Source organism: Eublepharis macularius, chromosome 1 (genome assembly GCF_028583425.1).
Source record: "Eublepharis macularius isolate TG4126 chromosome 1, MPM_Emac_v1.0, whole genome shotgun sequence".
In the NCBI taxonomy this organism is placed as follows: Eukaryota; Metazoa; Chordata; class Lepidosauria; order Squamata; family Eublepharidae; genus Eublepharis; species Eublepharis macularius.
The window spans coordinates 176,914,640-176,934,169 of NC_072790.1; the positions used below are offsets into that span (position 1 = coordinate 176,914,640).

At 44.6% G+C, this 19,530-nt stretch overlaps 1 protein-coding gene across 4 annotated transcripts in view; it reads left to right on the top strand.

The window, feature by feature from the left end:
• Window positions 1-19,530, top strand: part of BABAM2 (BRISC and BRCA1 A complex member 2) — a 232,233-nt gene that overhangs the window by 6,172 nt on the left and 206,531 nt on the right. For all 4 annotated transcript variants that reach the window (XM_054992039.1, XM_054992068.1, XM_054992059.1 and 1 more), the window contains exon 3: window positions 16,117-16,193. In XM_054992039.1, coding sequence (XP_054848014.1) covers window positions 16,117-16,193 — 77 coding nt within the window. The remainder of the gene's footprint in view (window positions 1-16,116; window positions 16,194-19,530) is intronic.

A 19,530-nucleotide genomic window follows, 5' to 3' on the forward strand; every position in this document is an offset into this window, starting at 1 on the left:
CTTGAATTGTACCTGGGAAACAGTGTAGGTGACTGGAATGATATGTTCCTTACAACCCTCTCCAGTTAATAGCAAATTCCACACACTTTAAGCCAGCAATGCTAAACTTTCATGCTGATCGGTGCTGAAATGGCTTGGGGTCCCATCATTCTGTACTGCACGACCTCGAGGCGATGTGGTGTCTGCTGATGAGTTGAGATGTGTCTGTTTGGAGCTGCATTTTGTGGGGGCTGAAGCTAATGTCATTTTTTTTTTTAAAAAAAAATTCACATGTGTGGTAACATTGCAGTGTTGGAACCCATTCCCCCCTGTATTTGCTGATTGGGCTCCCATGCCCGCTGGAGAGGCAATTGATTTCTGGAGGAAAACTTAGTTTTTGTGCTTGTTCTGCTCTCATTTAATTTTTAAGCCAAGCCAGGAAAGAGTTAAGAAGCTGCTGCTTCATTCCCTCCCAGTAGCTTCCCTGCCGCTTTGTTTCACAAACTTTAAAACACTTCATTTTTTCCTCTTTGGCATAAGGGATGGAGGGAAAAGCAGCCTTTAAACTCTTTCCTGGCTTTTAAAGCCAATAGGAATGAGCAGTAACTTTCGGACTCATTCCTGGCCTTGAAAAAAAATGAGTGTGTGCATTCCCCCCTCCCCCCCCCCCGTGGGAGGATGGGAAGAACACCATTTAACCCTTTCCTGGCTTTTAAAGCCAGCAAGGAATAAGCAGCAATGTTAGGACTCATTCCTTGCTTTTAAAAAAAATGTAAGGGAGTGTGTGCATATTTGGGAGGGAGGAAGTGAACAGCCTTATGACCCTTACCTCGCTTTACTGATTAAAATTGTGGAAAAGGAGTTCAGAGAGCTGAGGAGGGTGGGAGTGGTTACTGGAAGACAGACTCATCAGCTCCCTGTGAAAGGAAGGATGGGGGGAAGAGAAGCAGAATGAGAGTTTTTGATTCTTCATGGACATAACACGAGCCAACAGTGACTGGGTAGCCGCTTAAAAAAAATCACAGAATGTGCGCAGGGGGGAAAAACAGGGAAAAGATGGACAAACACTGTTTCTGCTTTCCATTATTCCCTTGCAAGTGCAGAACTTTGGAGAGCATGGGAAGCAGAATAGACTCCAAAATGCTGTAAAGTGACCATGCGGAAAAGATCAACATCTTGACTGCTTCAGTGGAAGCTTCTGAACACTTTTCATGGGCATGCCTAAATTGAGCAGTTTTAGGGATCTGATCTTAACTGCAGATGATGGGAAGGTAATATTACAGTGTCCTATACTACTACTCTGCATTCCTAGGCCTCATGATCCGATGATGTATTAGTGTGCTAGCGTGGAATTAGGTTACTATCAGGACCCAAATGAAAAAGAAAAGGTGTCTGGTTCTGCATTGAAATGAATTTGGGAATGGAACTAATCTTGTGTTGTCTGCCTAGTTAAGACTAAGGGAAGTTTCATTATCCAGATTAAAAATACTTCATTGTCCTCCTGTCTCATCTTCTCCAACTAACCTACCTCTTTTTTTTTGCTGATTTTTTTCACTTACCTTTGTCTTCACAATTTTTGTAACTCTGTGCAGTGATATAAGTAATTTTTTCATCTTCGTTCTTCTGTGCCTCCACACATGGGGACTGCGCAGGCGCAGGCCAGCCGCCGGAGAATTTTCTAGAGCTTCCATGGCTCCGAAGGGGCCGTTTGTCGCGCGCCTCAGCGACCGTTTCCCGCCCAAACGGTCACGTGATCCTCCAGCGACCAACGGCCCCTTCCCTCAGTCCCTCTTCTTGCCGCCGCTTGGAGAGAACGTGAGCTTCGTTGCTCTGTGCTTTGTGCTTTTTCTGACTTCTGATTGATCTTTGGCTTTTGACTTTGGACTTCGGACCTCGACTAATCTTCGGCTTACTGATTTGGACTTTGACTGGACTCGGTAAATACGACCCGGATTGTTTGACCTCTCTCTAGCGTGCCCCTGAAGATGGCCTCAAAGGCTCTCTTTAAGCATTGCTTACAATGCCACACAAAAATGGCCAAGACCGATGGCCATGAACTGTGCCTCTTTTGTTTGGGGGAGACCCACAATGTGTCGGCCTGTAGGATTTGCCAGGGCTTCACCAGCAAGGCCCGGCAGGAGCGCAAGGCCCGACTGAACTCCTCCCTGTGGCAGAAGGTCATGTCCGGAGGCGCCCCGTTACCTTCCCCCAAGGCCGGCCCTAGCCCCTCTGCCGAACGGCAATCAAGAGCTGGCTCAGTGGCCTCCGCGAGGTCGGGGTCGAAACCGCGTCCCCCGAGTGCCTCGGCGTCGAGAGCGGCCTCTCCAGCGCAGGGACCGGTGCGGCCGCCCCGTAGCGCATCTTCCACCAGGTCGGATCCGAGACCGACATCGGAACCGAGGATCCGGGGTACCGAGTCCCCGATCGGAACCGACGACCGGATCGATTCCGATGAAGTCTAAGAGGTCGAAGCCGAGGTCCCCTTCGAAGGCGAGGAGCGCGTCGGTTCCGAGGTCTTCTTCGGAACCGGCAAAGAAGAAGAAGAAGACCAAACATCATCGGTCGCCGCATCCCCGCTCCCCAGGAGGAGGTCATCGTGCTTCCTCACACGCCTTCCCCTCATCTGGGTTCCCCCGAACCAGAGGAACTCTCCGTGCCGGTGCCGGATCCGATGGCCTTCGAGACGGTGCCCGCAGAGTTCTCATCGGGGCCGGAGCCGAGCCCGCGCCGTCGGAGCCGACCATCGCCTGCTCTTCGGTCGCCGAGGCTGGAACCGAGCCCGTCTCCTCGTCGGAGCCGTCCATCCCCTGCCCGTCCATCTCCACCTGCTGCCGGTCGTGAGCGACGTCGGTCTGGGGACAGTGTCCGATCAGCCCGGTCCACTGCGTCCCAACATCGACAGGCCTCCTACCTCCCCTCGCCATACCGTTGCCAGTGGGAAGGGGCACCTGCCGGCTTCTCCATGTCGGAACCGGGGCCATCGACGTCGAGGCCGGCGTGGGCTCCCCCTCCACTCCAGGTTCCGGAATCCCAGCTCGGTTCCGATGAGGAGGATGTGGAGAGCTTTGGCGGCTACCAGTCGGAGTCCTGGTCCGAACCGTCGCCGGCTGAGGAGCTAGTGCCATCTGCGGACTCGCCATTCGAGGACCTCCGCATCTACGCCGACCAGATGGCAAGGATGGCCAAGGCTCTCGAGATGGATATCTCTTCAGCAGTCCCCCAGACCAAGGACAAGCTCCTCAAGCGTATCTATGGGGATAATCCGGCGTCCGTTGGCTTCCCCATGCTCGAGGGTATTGAGGAGATTGTGGAGAAGGTGTGGCAGGTGCCCTGTGATCAGCCTCCAACATCCAAGCGCATCGAGCAGCTTTACAAGATCAAGCAGGGCACCTGGCCGGGGGACTTCCGGTTTGGGATTCATGGAGGTCTAACGCAGCTCCATTTGCGGAGCTGACCGGACTGCCGTTTTAACCGGCCGGAGGGGTGAAAATAACCCGCGGCCGACTGCTCTCAGGCGGGGAGCAGGCAAAGAACGCTCAAGACCCTAGGGTGAGCTAGATCTCGGACGAGGGGGGGCTCTACTCAAGGAGTCTCCCCCCTGATCCTTGAGGTCCCACCTTGCGACGGGTCGGCTATAATCTCTGCGGCAGTTTTGGGGCCAATTCGGCTGGCATAAGACCTACATACCCAAGCTTCGATCGGGGAGGGAAGTCGAGAGGAGAATTTAAGATCGAAACAGCGATTACAACCCGAGAAAGCTGAAGAGAAGGTAAAGATCGCTATCTCTTGAAACGGGACAGATTGATAAAAACAGAGAAGAAAGAAAGTAGATTTTTAAACTGCAGCAGACTAGTGAAAAGGAGGCGAAGACTCGGCAGGAGTTGTATTTTAAAAGAGACTAAATTTAAAGAAGTTATTGCAAAAATTGGACTATTGTTTTGAATACCTGTGGTTTCGGAGCTGTGGGAAAAAGACACCATCGCGAGACCTGCTGTGGGAAGACGGGAGACAGGAAGTGCGTAACAACAATAGAGTGGCTGGAGGGAAGCGGCCCTTGCCGACGGACAGGAAGCAGGGAATCGCCATTTTTGAAAGGGGAAGGGTCGCGGCTTCAGCGGAAGAGGAAGTAGGCCATCTTGGATTACAATAACATAGAGAAACCATAGAGAAAAGACGCCCGACATTTTGGATACAAAAAAATTAATTTTGGCAAAGATTGGGACATTTGAAAAAAAGGAAAACGTTTAAATATACGCCACGGAGCTAAGGAAGAGAGCAGATTCGTGGGAGCGAGCTAAAGCAAGCCCCACGATGTCGAAAAAAGAGTGGCAATCGGCGATAGAAAATTTGGACAAAAAACTTATAGATATGATGAAAGAACTTAAGGACACGAAATTGGAGCTTATTAAAGAGGTCAAAGAAGTTACACAGACAGTAAAGTCGGAGCTGTCAGAAGTGAAAAAAGGCGTGGAAACGATTAGTAGTGAATTACAAGGAACGCAGCAGAGAGTTAAAACAGTAGAAGACGCGATGGAGAATTTAATAGACACGCAACAAACAGAGATGAGACTGGTGAAGGGGAGGATGTCAGTTGCAGAAACTAAACACATGGAGAAGCAGCTTCGTTTTCGTGGTCTGCCGGAAGTGGAAGGGAAGTCAGCGCAAGAACAGATGACTGAGGTGTTGGCTGATTACCTGGGGAAGGAGGAGGAGGAAATTGTGGCTATCCTAGATGTGGCGTACCGTGTGAACTCGAGAATTGCAACCCAGAGGAAACTACCAAGGGATGTGATTGTGCAGTTTACAACTAGAAACATGAAAGAGAGGATTGTGACAAAACAATTTCAAGATCCATTGGAGATTGATGGCAAGACGATTATCATAATGAAGGAACTGCCCAGATCAGTGTTACTGGACAGGAAAAAATATAGAGTGCTAATTCAGACTTTGAAGGACATGAATATCAGGTACAGATGGGAGTTACCGGAAGGAGTGTCCTTTGAGTTTGGAGGGGCAAAAAAACGCATCAGATCTGAGCGGGAGATGGAGAGATTTATCAAGGACAATGAAAAAGACTTACCAACAAAACCATGAATATGGAGTGTAAAGTATTATCTTGGAATGTAAATGGACTAAACTCACCGAATAAGAGGAAAAATATTTTTCATTGGCTACTAAAACAAAAATGTGATATTGTTTGTTTGCAGGAGACCCATATTAGAAAACAGGATGTAAAATATTTAAAATCTGGAAAATTGGGCAAAGAATTTGTAGCGGCCTCTAACAAGAAAAAAAGAGGAGTGGTGTTGTACATAAAAGAGGAGCTGCAGCCAAAATTTGTTATGAGAGATGTGGAAGCTAGATTTGTAGCAGTGGAATGTAATTGGAATTTAAAGAGAGTGTTGGTAGTCGGACTTTATGCACCTAACGGTGCAAAGGAAAGCTTCTTTGAGGATTTAAGGAAGCATTTAGACGATCTTGTATATGACCAGATAATTCTTGCTGGAGATTTCAATGGAGTGACAGATTTGGAACTAGACAAAAAGACTACAACAGCACAAAAGAAAAGAGGACTATTGCCAAAGCTTTTTTTTGAGTTGATTCAACAAGAGACTCTCGAAGACGTATGGAGGAGAGAATATCCTAAAACCAAACAGTTTACTTTTTATTCCGCAAGGCATCTTACATTATCAAGAATTGATATGATCTGGGCCTCAAAGGACTTAGCGTTATGGACTAAGGAGGTAGAAATAATGCCGATGGTAGGCTCAGATCACAATCCAATTATGTGGAAATTTGGAAAAAGGAGGAAAAGGAAAGCCTGGAGAATAAATGAGGATTTGTTACAGGAAAGTGAGAATATGGAAATATTGAGAAGAGAGACAAAGTTTTTTATACAATACAACGTGAATAAAGAAGTACCAACCAATAAAGTTTGGGATGCTTACAAGGCGGTTGTAAGGGGCATACTAATGGACTTAAATGGCAGAGCAAGGAAAAAGAAAGAGGAGAAAAGACAAGAGATTGAGGAGAAAATAAAGGCCAAAGAAGCACAGTTAAAAAAGAGACCAGGGAAAAAGAAAATATATCAGGAAATCAAAATTCTTCAAGAACAGTTAACAGCAATGAGTAATAAAGATTTGGAGTGGAACCTTAAAAGACTGAATCAAAAAGCTTTTGAGGGTGCTAATAAACCTGGGAAATATTTGGCATGGCAATTGAAGAAGAAAAGGGAAAAGAAAATAATAAACAAAATCTGTGAAGAAAATAAAACGTATCTGGAACAGACTACCATTAGTAGAGCCTTTTATAAATTTTATGCTAAGCTGTATAATAAAAAAGAAGTAACCAAAGAATCAATAGCATCATATTTGGAGAAAACTAAACTTCCAGAGATCTCGGAAGCTTGGAGAAATAAGTTGAATAGTGAAGTAACCGATGAGGAAATAAGTAAGGCAATACAATCCGCAAATCTAGGAAAGGCGCCAGGGCCAGATGGACTTACGGCTAAATTTTATAAGACAATGGCCAATGAACTGGCACCATTCCTAAAAGAGGTGATGAATGGAGTTTTTAGGGATCAAAGAATTCCAGACACTTGGAGCGAAGCGAATATATCATTGATCCCTAAAGAGGGCCAAGATTTGACTAACGTGAAAAATTACAGACCTATATCACTACTTAACAATGATTATAAAATTTTTGCGAAGATATTGGCGGAGAGACTGAAGGGGTGGCTCTCGGAAGTTATAGAGGAAGAACAAGCAGGCTTTTTGCCAGACAGACAAATAAGAGACAATTTAAGGACAGTGATCAATGCTATTGAATACTATGATAAGCGTTGTGATAAAGAGGTTGGTTTCTTCTTTGTAGACGCTGAAAAAGCGTTTGACAATTTAAACTGGGACTTTTTGTTTGCCACTATGGAAAAGCTACAACTGGGAGAAAGATTCATCAGAGCAATTAAAGAAATCTATAGAGACCAGACTGCAGCAATTGTAGTGAATGATGAATTGACCAAGAAATTGACGATTAGTAAAGGAACAAGACAAGGTTGCCCGTTATCTCCATTGTTGTTCATTTTAGTATTGGAGATTCTGATGATACAAATACGACAAGATGAGGAAATACGAGGAATGAAAATAAAGGACTATTCATACAAGGTTAGAGCATTTGCTGATGACATAATGTTAATTGTAGAAGATCCATTGGAGAACATGCCAAAAGTGATAGATAAGATCAAGGAGTTTGGTGACTTGGCAGGTTTCTTCATTAACAAAAAGAAGTCAAAGATATTATGCAAAAACATGACTAAGCAGAAACAACAATTGTTAATGGAAACAACGGACTGTGAAGTAACTAGTAAGGTGAAATATTTGGGAGTTGAACTGACTGCAAAAAATATAGATTTGTTCAAGAATAATTATGAAAAATTATGGACTCAGATAGAGAGAGACTTGATCAAATGGAATAGACTGAATCTGTCATGGTTGGGCAGGATTGCAGCAGTTAAGATGAATGTGTTACCAAGAGTAATGTTTTTGCTACAGACAATACCAATCATCAGAGACTCTAAACAATTTGAAAAATGGCAGAGGAAAATATCAGATTTTGTTTGGGCAGGCAAGAAGCCTCGAGTGAAAGTAAAAGTTCTACAAGATGCAAAGGAAAGAGGCGGAATGCAACTGCCCAACTTGAGACTTTATCATGATGCAATCTGCCTAGTTTGGTTAAAAGAGTGGATGACGTTAAAGAATAAGAAACTATTAGCCCTAGAGGGATATAAAAAATTTTTTGGATGGCACGCATACCTATGGCACGACAAAGTAAAGGTCAACTCGATGTTCCTACATCATTTTGTAAGGAGAAGTTTATATACAATCTGGAAGAAGTACAGAATTTACTTACAAGAAGGAACCCCCTTGTGGGTGGTTCCATACGAGGTGATAGATCCGAGAGCTGTTGATAATGAACAACAATGTTTAACATACAAAGAAATAACTAAAATTGAAGTATCTAAACTTAGAATAAAGACGCAAGAGGAACTATCACCTAACTACGATTGGTTCCAGTACAGACAGATTAGAGATTTATACAATTCGGACTCTGTAAAAGGGGGCATACGAACAGAGAATTCGGAACTAGAGCAGACCCTTTTTAAAGAAGACAAGAAAAGAATATCCAAGGTATACCAAGTACTGTTGAAATGGTATACTGAAGATGAGATAGTTAAAACACAGATGGTGAAATGGGCTATAAATTTCAATAAAGAAATAACAATGGAGGCATGGGAATACTTGTGGAAAACTACAATGAAGACAACGACATGTATCAATATTAAAGAGAACATTTTCAAAATGATCTATCGTTGGTACATGACACCAAAGAAGATTGCGCTAGGGAACTTGAATACTTCTAATAAATGCTGGAAATGTAAGAAACATGAGGGCTCCCTCTATCATATGTGGTGGTCGTGTGCGGTAGCTAGGCAGTTCTGGGGGGAAATAATAAGAGAAATGAGTGAAATTTTACAGTTTCAAATAAATAAGAACCCAGAACTCCTGCTGCTAAACTTGGGAATGGAGGGAATTCCAGCCCATCATAGGACGTTGATTTTTTATATGACTGCAGCAGCTAGACTTTTGTATGCGCAGAAATGGAAAGTACAAGAAGTGCCAACTATTGAAGATTGGATCTACAAATTGCTGTATATGGCTGAAATGGACAAGATGACAAGAAAACTGAGAGATCTGGACTCAGGGCAGTTTAACACAGATTGGGAGAAGCTGAAACAATATCTGGAGAAGAAATGGGAGGTGGGAGGAAAACTGTGGCAGTTTGAGAACTACTGAAGTATAATAAAAGTATAAAAGAGAGGGGTGACTTTACCGGGGGAGGAAGAGAAATGTGAATTTATAAGCAGTTAGATTAATTGATAGATATATATAGATATGTATAGGTTAACTGATAGAGAATAATTAATGATAAGGTTTAAACATGAGGATTGAGTAATTAACAATACTTTCTTTCTTTGACAAGATTTATATGCACCAAACTGAATGTACAGAAGAGTTAAATTGATTGAGTATCTGAGGAGTTATATAGAATTACCATAAAAAGATGAAATGAGTAATACATAGAGAACAAATCAAATTGTTTGATTTAAATGTGGGAAATTTTTATGGTTTATGATATGTAGGTTTATATAGAAATATTCAAAACTGGAAAATGGGATATATTGTTTATTTAAAGACGTATAGTTTGGGTGTATAATAAGTAAAGGAGTTAAAGATGTACTGCTTAATATAATGGAGAATCTATATCTGTTTTAGATAGAGGAATTTAATAGAAGTAAGGGAAAAGGGACAGAGGGTGGGAAAGCTGTTGGAAGTCAACAAAAGGGGGGGAAAGGGAGGGGGTTAGAAATAAAAAATTAGGGGAAAATTGATTGTAATGTAAAAATAATAATGTTCTAACCCAATAAAAAAACTTTTCAAAAAAAAAAAAAAGCAGGGCACCTGGCCGGCGTTGGTGAAGCACCCTCCACCTTCCTCCTTGGTCACAGAGGAGTTCAACCCCCGACGGTCGGGTCACTCCTCGGTGCCTGCCGATAAAGAGGGCAAGAAGCTTGATGCCATGGGCAGGCGCCAGTACATTGTAGCTTCGCTGGGTCTGAGGATTGCCAACTACCAGACCATCATGGCAGGGTACCAACTGTACCTCTGGGAGAAGTTGGCGTCCTATACCCGAGACCTCCCACCTGAGCAGAAGGCTGTGGTGTCCCTGCTGCAAACAGAGGCTGTCCGGCTGTCTAAACAGCAAATGAATGCTGGGAGCCACGCTGCTGACACTGCTGCTAGAGGGATGGCTTCGGCGGTGGTCCTCAGGCGCCACTCTTGGTTACGGTCGACGGCCCTGTCCCAAGAGGTGCGTTCCAGGGTGGAGAGCATGCCCTTTGAAGGGGACTCGCTGTTCTCCAAGTCCACCGACGAGACCCTGAAGAAGAAAAAGGAGGACAGGCAGACGGCGCGGTCCTTGGGTCTGGCTCCAGCGAACAAGCCCTCCTCCAGGTCACGGTACGCCCCCCGGTCCGGCCCTTACCATTACCAGGGCAGATACCAACAACAGCGGCCGGGCTACCACCAGTATCCTGCCTACCAGCAGCGGCCTTACCCTCCCGCACAACAGCAGAGGAGGCGTCGGCCCTTCAAGCCTCGTCCGGCACAACAACCGGCCCAGCAGAAAGATCAGCAGGGCACCGGGAGGCAGTACTGACGGGTCACGCCAGCCGTATCCCCGAACTTTTCGGACAGATTGAGTCCACTCCTCTCTGAGTGGGAGTCAATAACATCTGACTCATGGGTCTTAACGATTGTTGAACTGGGATACGGGCTGGAGTTTGTGGAGCTGCCTAGATGCAGTTCACCCCTGACAGCTGTCAATAACACTATGGCCGAGCTGGATGCGGAGATCGTGTCGCTCTTGGCCAAGGGTGCTGTGGAAGAATTGCCCTATGAGGATTCTGTACAGGGTTTCTTCTCTAGGTTCTTCCTGGTCCCCAAGAAGGATGGGGGCTTACGTCCCATTTTAGATCTGAGGGGCCTTAATGCCTTCCTCAAGGTGACCAAATTCAAAATGGTTACGTTGGCGGCTGTGATCGCCTTGCTGAAACAGGGAGATTGGTTTGCGGTTCTTGACTTAAAAGACGCATACTTTCACGTGGGCATACGGAAGGAGCACAGGAAATACCTGAGCTTTGTTTACCGGCAAAGAGTTTTCCGGTATAAGGTGCTCCCCTTTGGCCTGTCCACTGCCCCACGAGTGTTCACTAAATGTGTGGCCCCTGTGGTTTCCTTCCTACGGGAAGAAGGCTGTACCATCTTTCCGTACCTCGATGACTGGCTCATCGTGGCTGAATCGGAGTCTAGGCTGGTGCAGGACATTGGCTTGGTACTTAGCACCTGCCAACGCCTGGAGCTCCTGGTGAACTTGGAGAAATCCAAGCTGGTGCCCAACTGCAAAGTGTCCTACATTGGTGCACTGTTAGACTCTGTGGAGGGTAAGGCTCTGCTTCCCTTGGAGAGGGCTCGGTCCCTAAAGGGTCTAGTGTCCGTGTTTAAAAGGAACCGATTCCAGTCTGTGCGCACTATCCAGTGCTTACTAGGGCATATGGCAGCGGCCACCTCTGTGGTGCCTTTCGCTAGGCTGCGTATGCGCCCGCTCCAGAATTGGTTTGTGCGGAGGTACGATGCTCTGCTGCACCCTCCGTCCCTCAAATTCTCTATCCCGAGGGTCATCCTCTCCTCCTTGGACTGGTGGCTGTCTGATGACAACTTGTTTAGAGGGACCCCCTTTGGGTATCAGCACCATGACGTCACGGTTACCACTGATGCCTCTCTGCTGGGATGGGGGGCTTACTGTGGTGATGTATCTGTGCAGGATGTCTGGTCCGAGAGGGAAAAGACCCTCCATATCAATGTGCTTGAACTAAGGGCCATTCGTTTCACACTTGTGTCTCTTACAGCACTGCTGAGAAATCGTCAGGTCTTGGTGCAGACGGACAACACGACTGCCATGTACTACGTGAATCAGCAGGGGGGCACAGTGTCTATGGCCCTGTGCCGGGAAGCCACGCTCACTTGGCAGTGGGCTATCAGGAACGGCGTGTCGCTCCGTGCTATACACGTGGCTGGGTCAGACAATGCCCGGGCAGATGCCCTCAGCAGGGTCCCTTTGCTGGACCACGAGTGGGAACTGAACGTAGAGTGCGTTGGGCCGATCTTCCAGATGTGGGGTCATCCAGTGATAGACGTGTTCGCCACTGCGGCGACCACCAAGGCCCACACGTTCTGTTCCAGGGCAGGGAGCGACCCCCTCTCTATTGGGGATGCCTTCCAGTTTACGTGGACGCAGGGCTTGCACTACATGTTTCCTCCGTTCCCCTTGATTCCCAGGGTCCTGTGCAAGATAGAGGAGGACGGGACGGACTGCATCCTGGTGGCCCCCTTCTGGCCACGGCAGGTTTGGTTCCCGAAGCTCCTGCGGATGTCCCAACGGACGTATGTGAGTCTGCCCCCTCGGCAAGACCTTCTCCTAAACGGGAGCCTAGTCCACCACGATCCCAGGAAGCTGCACCTAACGGCTTGGCGGATCGTTCCTCCCCGATAGGCTTTAGTGACGAGGTACAGAGGGTCCTCCTGAATGCTCGTCGGCCATCCACTAGGCGCGCTTATGCGGCCAAGTGGCGCAGGTTTGAGCTCTGGGCACTTGCCAGAGGAGTGGTGCCTGACAGCAGTCCCTTGGGGGTTGTGTTCGGGTATTTGTGCCACTTGCGTGGCCTGGGCTTGAAGGTGTCCTCCCTCAAGGTCCACCTAGCAGCGATATCAGCTGCTCACACCCGAGTTGAGGGTGCTACGGTGTTTTCTCACCCACAATCCCGCCAGTTTCTTAAGGGCATGTACAATCTTTACCCACCTGTGTCGGCGCCAGTGCCTCAGTGGTCACTGTCCTTAGTGCTCTCACGTCTCATGTTGCCTCCATTTGAACCAATGGCTACCTGCCCCTTGGATATGCTATCCTACAAGGTGGTGTTCTTGGTGGCCGTCACATCGGCCAGAAGGGTCAGTGAGCTGTCTGCACTGCGGTCTGACCCTCCCTTTCTTGTGTTTCATCCCAATAAGGTGGTCCTAGACTTGAAGAGGGCCCTAGCCTATTACCTGGATAGGACAAAGGGATTCCGCACCAGTCCTCACCTGTTTGTGTGTTTTGGGGCCAAGGACAAGGGTAACAGGGCTTCCTCACAGACCCTGTCTAGGTGGATTGTGACGGCCATTAGCAAGGCCTATTCCCTGGCAGGGGTGGCTTGCCCGCTTCGTGTCAGGGCCCACTCCACGCGGTCCCAAGCGTCCTCTTCGGCGCTCCTCAGGGGGGTGCCCCTGGTTAACATTTGTAAAGCAGCCACATGGTCCTCTGCAGACACCTTTGTCAGGCATTACGCCATTGATGTCAATGCGGAGCAGGATGTATCTGTGGCTAGGGCTGTCCTACACTCCCTTTTTTCCTGAAGGAGTTTTGGGATGACTTTCTTGGCGTACCTGCTGGGTACCCTTGAGTGAAAGAGTGTATATATGTACCTTGGGGTGTATATATGTAAATATTGAGTATTTATGTGTCCTTACACAGTTTTTTACATAGATGTATATATGCATATCTATTTGTTTATGCTTGTTTGTTCAATAAAATTGTGTTGGACTTCACCCCCGCCTTCCTTATTGTGTGAAGCTTGGTACACTCCCATGTGTGGAGGCACAGAAGAACGAAGATGAAAACAGGGTTAACATACCTGTAACTTATGTTCATCGAGTTCTTCTGTGCTGACACACAACCCTCCCTCCTACCCCGCTGTGAACTCCAATGCACGATAATGTAATGGCTGTAACGGAAATTGGTGTTTTTAAGGTGTTATGGCTGAAGTGTGTTGGTCAAGCGGCGGCAAGGGAGAACTGAGGGAAGGGGCCGTTGGTCGCTGGAGGATCACGTGACCGTTTGGGCGGGAAACGGTCGCTGAGGCGCGCGACAAACGGCCCCTTCGGAGCCATGGAAGCTCTAGAAAATTCTCCGGCGGCTGGCCTGCGCCTGCGCAGTCCCCATGTGTGTCAGCACAGAAGAACTCGATGAACATAAGTTACAGGTATGTTAACCCTGTTTTTTCTTAGATGGTAGTAGTTTTTGACATCTCCTGTGCAGCTGTATCAAAAAGAAGTAATTTGGAAAAGTATGACTGAAGATCTTGTCAACTTTGTTTCATTTCTAGGCCAATGCATTTTAAAAATTAGAAACACAGCAGCCTAGAAAAATACTCATTGTTGCTTTTAAGGATGTTGGTATTATTAGATCTTTTTATTGCAGTGTGATGTTTATTTCTTCTTACTGTAATATAAAATATGTTATCCTTTCCCCTCTGGTGTTGTGTGGGGAGCTTTTGCAAAACTAGAAGTTTCTTGTGTTTTCCATGATATTTGTAAAGATGATAGGAATAGTATTTTCAGTGACACTTCAAAAAGATTTCCTTTAAATAACCATCTGTTGATGGTGGTTTGTATAGGGAATCCTCTAAACCTATCAAGGTATTATTTCCTTAATAACAACCTGGACCACTGTAATTATGATTTATTCACTGCATTTTAATTCTGCCCTTCCTCCAGCAAACTCATGCAAGTGCTCATTGCTCTCTCCTCTATTTTATCCTCACAACAACTCTGTGAGGTAGGCTAGGCCAAGAGAGGGTGACATGTCCAAAGTCATACAGCAAACTTTGTGGGGATTTGAATACGGGATTCTCAAATACTAGTTCAACTATTTAGGCTGGCTTTTTGATTATGGATATTAATGTCTTGTATGTTTAGAGATTTAAATAATAAACATAGGTGTAACAAATGGATCTGTACTGATCTGACTAAGCAGTAGACTCATGTCCATATTAAGCAAATCTGAACCCTCATTTAACAGCAGACCGTGGGGAGAAGCTATTAATAATCTATTGAGAGATTCCCAATTGCAGTACTGAAACTCTGTCATGCTGGGATGGGACTCCCCCACTACATGATTTGGATCTATATTCAGTGCCATGCCATGCCTCCTTTCCCTCTCTGTGTATTGGGGACATAAAACAGCTGTGTAACACCGCTGGGCATGACCAAAGGCATACAGTGTGTGGGGGGGTGGGGGTGGAGGTTTTCTTTTGGTACACTCTGCAGTGAATCCTCAAATTGTATTGTATTATTTCATTAAAATTTCTATCAAAATATACAAAAAGAGAAAAATCATATCATACAAGGCACTAAACACATGCATCTTTATAAATAAAAATTGCGGGAACTAAAATAAAGCAAGACTGTCACATACTATTGCAGATATTGAACTCAAAAGGATAAAGTAGAGTGAGGGTATGGGATGGCTTGTCTAACATAGTGAAATAACTGTTAGGGTGGGAGGCAATATGACACAGGGTAAATTTGCTCTTGTATCTTATGTAGGATTTGTTCCTGTCATGAAAGAGCCTTCATGTATGTGTATGTGGAAACAATTCTGTTTGGGGCAGAGTTTCCAGTCAGTTTCATTTGTTAGAGAAGTTTATACATCTTCATCATACTCCATATCTCATCAAGCTATTGTCCAGCTTATGAAGGGTTTTTCAGTTTCAAAATATGTAGAATTTGTCTGTGAGTATGTAGATGTTTCAATCTAATCTGCTTTTTTACTCCAATCTACTTTTTAATCTTCCATGAGTTTTGGTAACTTCTAACTGTGCATGTGAACTTCTAAAAAAAGGCCAATATGAGATATTTGTAAAGGTAAAGCACCGAGTCATTATTGACCCATGGGGGGACGTCACATCACGACGTTTTCTTGGCAGACTTTTCATCTACACTTTACCCCCAGGAACTTGAGTACTCATTTTACCAACCTCGGAAGGATGGAAGGCTGAGTCAACCTTGAGTCAGCTACCTGAATCCGGCTTCTGCCAGGATCGAACTCGTGTCGTGAGCAGAGCTTGGACTGCAGTACTGCAGCTTACCACTCTGCTATTTAAATCAGACTTCTTAAAAAGTAATTTGGGTCTTAATAGGGAGGGCTGCTGATAGAAAATTGACTCTGGATCATACACTGAGCTTGCTTGGACTGCAGACATTCGTCTGAAACTGAAGCCCCAGTCAGTAGTAGACTTCTTGGTAAACTTAAGCCTTCATGAATATGAGTGCCAGAAAATCTGATGGGTGTGGCGCAAAAATTGATGTGCTTTATCAAAGAATATTTAAGAACATTAAGAAATAGAACAGCAGTTTCAAAACATATTTTAAACTAATAGGCCTAAGTGGTGTGACTCTAGTTGTCTTTCTAGTTTGATTCTAGAGCACTTAACATGTACTAATTGCTTTACGTTACCTTTGCCTGCAGACTTACACACTAAGAAGTTAATTTTCTCAATTGTTTCTGCCTAAGTCTTGATGTGATTGTGGTAAAAAGCGAGCTTCAAAATGCAACCAATTTCATTCCCCCTTATGAACACATATTATTGTTGTTGGAATTTGATATTGTGTGGCCTCATTTATTAATTTGCTCTTCCTTTCATTTTAGCTGTACATCCTTAACTCTTGGGCCTAGTTGTGATCGTTTTAAGTTGCATATTCCATATGCTGGAGAAACACTCAAATGTAAGTTAGATAAAATTATCCCCTTTATTTTCACCTTTTAAAATACTCACTTTGTACTTGTTTACCAATAATCAATCAAAATTGTCTGTTCTTTTAAAATTATGTGACTCATGTTTCTGTATTTTCCCCTTTCCCTTCTGGTGGTGATGGGTGGGGGGTGACCCCCGGCACATACCTTTTTGGACATCCATGTGCGCTCCCAGAGTGGTACGATGACATCACTTCTAGGAATTGACGTCATTGTGCAGGAGCACTCCTGGGGTGGTGCGATGATGTCACTTCCTGGAGTGACTTCATTGAGCCACCCTGCGCACATGTAGGAGGTCTATTCCCCCGCTTTCCCCTCCACCAGCCAGGTGAGTGGGGGGAGGCGGAAGGTGGGAGCAGGGGATCCCTCACCCTCACCGGGAGATCTAGGATACCTAGCATGCATCCTCAAAATATTGATGCTGTTTTTCCCTTTCTTCCATTCTCCCCTCCTATGACCCCCTGTTCCATAGGGCTAGCTCTGGGGACAGTTGCTTCAGCCTCTCAGAATTGGTTCCTGGCTCTATTAGATAAGCTTTTCCTGCTTTATTCATTACCCCTCCCACCCTTCACTGTGACAATCACTGGCTGTGACAATCCATTTGCTTTGGTTGGATATGCAATGGATTACAACCCCCTCCCTCCAACTCCAGATCAGTAGTCAGTTGTTCTTCCTTTTTATTGTTGTCTTCTGTTTCTTTGCATTAGTTATTCTAATAGATTTCTTTGTCTCTGCATGCAAGTCGCTGAAAAGCTGTGTTTAGCATTTTGACCTTATTTCTGGCACTTTTTATTTTTGCTTCTTTTCTATCTTTAGCAATTTTAAGAGTTTCCTCAGTCATCCATTTAGGCTTCTCCTTTCTTTTGGCTATAGGAATAGTCTTTGCACATTCTCCCTTGAAAATATCTCTGGGTTCAACGCATAGTTCTTTTGGCTCACGATCAATTAAACTTAATATTGCGAATCTGTTCTTTACATTGTCTTTAAATTCTTCAGGAATATTATTTAGATTGTATTTTGGCACTATGATTCTTTTAGTGTTTCTCTTCAGGTTTATTCTAATTTTTTATATTAGCAACTCATTCATTAGAAATGTGGTACTAGAGTAGAGTTTTGCAGATACCTTGGACAGCCAAAAAGACAAATAAGTGGGTACTAGATCAAATCAAGCCCGAATTCTCCCTAGAAGCTAAAGTGACAAAACTGAAGCTATTGTACTTTGGTCACATCATGAGAAGACAAGATTCTCTGGAAAAGTCAATAATGTTAGTAAAAGTAGAAGGCAGTAGGAAAAGAGGAAGCCCTAAAATGAGATGGCTTGACTCAGTAAAAGAAGCCACATCCTCCAGTTTGCAGGATCTGAGCAGGTCTGTTAATGATAGGATGCTTTGGAGGTCTTTCATTCATAGAGTCACCATAGGTCAGAGGCGACTTGATGGCACATAACACACACACACGCGTGCGTGCACATACACACACATAATACATTGTACATTTTTAGACAAACAGGCCTGTTCCCCATGCCTTTTCCCCCTGCCAGTCAGGTGAGTGGTAGCGGGGGAGGGGGGGCGGAGGCTGGGAGCCTTCTCTGGGGAACTGGCAGCCCTAGCTAGGGTTACTATTTTTTTCCAGTGTTACCTTCTTCTTTAGCCTGTCCCTTTGTCTTATAACTGCCCAGCTCCACCTTGCATTGCCTCACAAAAGTAAATAATCACAACCAGAAGCAAGGGCTGTAGTAGTAACTGGACAGGTTAGTGGTTTCTATGTGATCAGAAGTAAATATATATGTTCTATGATTGATATTTATAAGTATACTTGCAAAGATTAAGTAGTCTACAGGTAGTTTTGGGGGAAGGGGTAGCCATGTTGTTCTACAGTAGAACAGGAAGATTCAAGTCCAGTGGGACCTTAAGGGCGAACAAGATTTTCAGGGTATAAGCTTTCCAGAGGCAAAGCTCCTTTTGTCAGATACAAGTAGGAATGGAGATCCCTGAGCCTTTATATCCCCACTCAGGAGATTGGAGAGGTGTAGCAGTGAGGGGAGTCAGGATGCAAAGGTACAATGCAACTTGATTAGAGCAGAAATTAGCATCTGTAGCTTTGACTCTCAAAAGCTTATGCTGTATGATGACTGACAAAGATGTTTCACCATGATTCTTTATTTCTCCCCCCATAAATTCATGGAAGGATAATCAAATCACTTTTAAGAGATTATATTTCTATTAAATTCAATATGCATTTTAAACAAAATTATTTTTATTAAGGAGCTTCTTGTAGTTGAAATTTGTGAAGAAATTAAAAATTCTAGTTTGTTAAATCCAGTTAAATGAGATATAATAGCAATGTACAAATTGAGCATCCTTTTCTTGTCATTAAACAATCTAGTTGCTATTTTTTCCGATTTAATGAATTCATAGGAAAATACCCTTCCTTACTCTCACAAATTTTGTGGCCAATAAAAAGTGTTGGAAGTATTATCTGTTATGACTTGCAGCATGCAAGAGAATTATGGCTTAGAAGAAAATGTCTGTTAAGAGAGCAAACGTCATTCATAATGGCCACAAGGGAAACAGCGAACAGCAGCATACAGGAACACCAAACATCCTGTTGCTAGATGTGTGACTCTTATCTTTCAAAAGCAGAAAAATTCTATGAAGGAAGGCCACAAAATGTCGCAATAGGAAAAAAATTTAAGTGACCATACTATCTTCAGGGATGATGCTGAGGGTAAGTTGAAGTGCCTGCTTCCTTTGTGGGTACTTCTACATCCTCTTTGTAACTGATCAGTTTTATGCAGATCATCAACTGCCATGCTACGAATCCAGGTATTGTGTTCTGGCTTGTTAATCAGTTGGCATTTTGGAAGGACAGCGGTGCCATTTGTTTTTCATCATATTTACAAACAGTTGTTTATTTGTCCCTTCAAAATCAATGGCAGAACTGAAGTTGTAATATTGTGAATTGATCTGCAGTAGCACAGTTCATCCCTCATTGAAAAGAGCTGCTACATAATTCAGTTATCAGATAGCTACCTTTCACACATGAACAAATTTCTGCACGTTTCTAAAGAACAAGAGAATTATAAATAGAAATGTTTATTAGATGTTTTGTGAGTTGCCCAGGTGTACACCACACATTCTTACATGAGTCCTCAGGCCTCTGGTAGCAGAAAATTGAAGTAATAATCTGCTCTTCAGGCTCATAAACTAAGTGAAACGTGGTCATGCATTCATTACCTTTCATATCTTTAACAATTATCCAGTCTTACTATTTTGATAAATTTATTTCACTAGTAAAAAAATATTACTT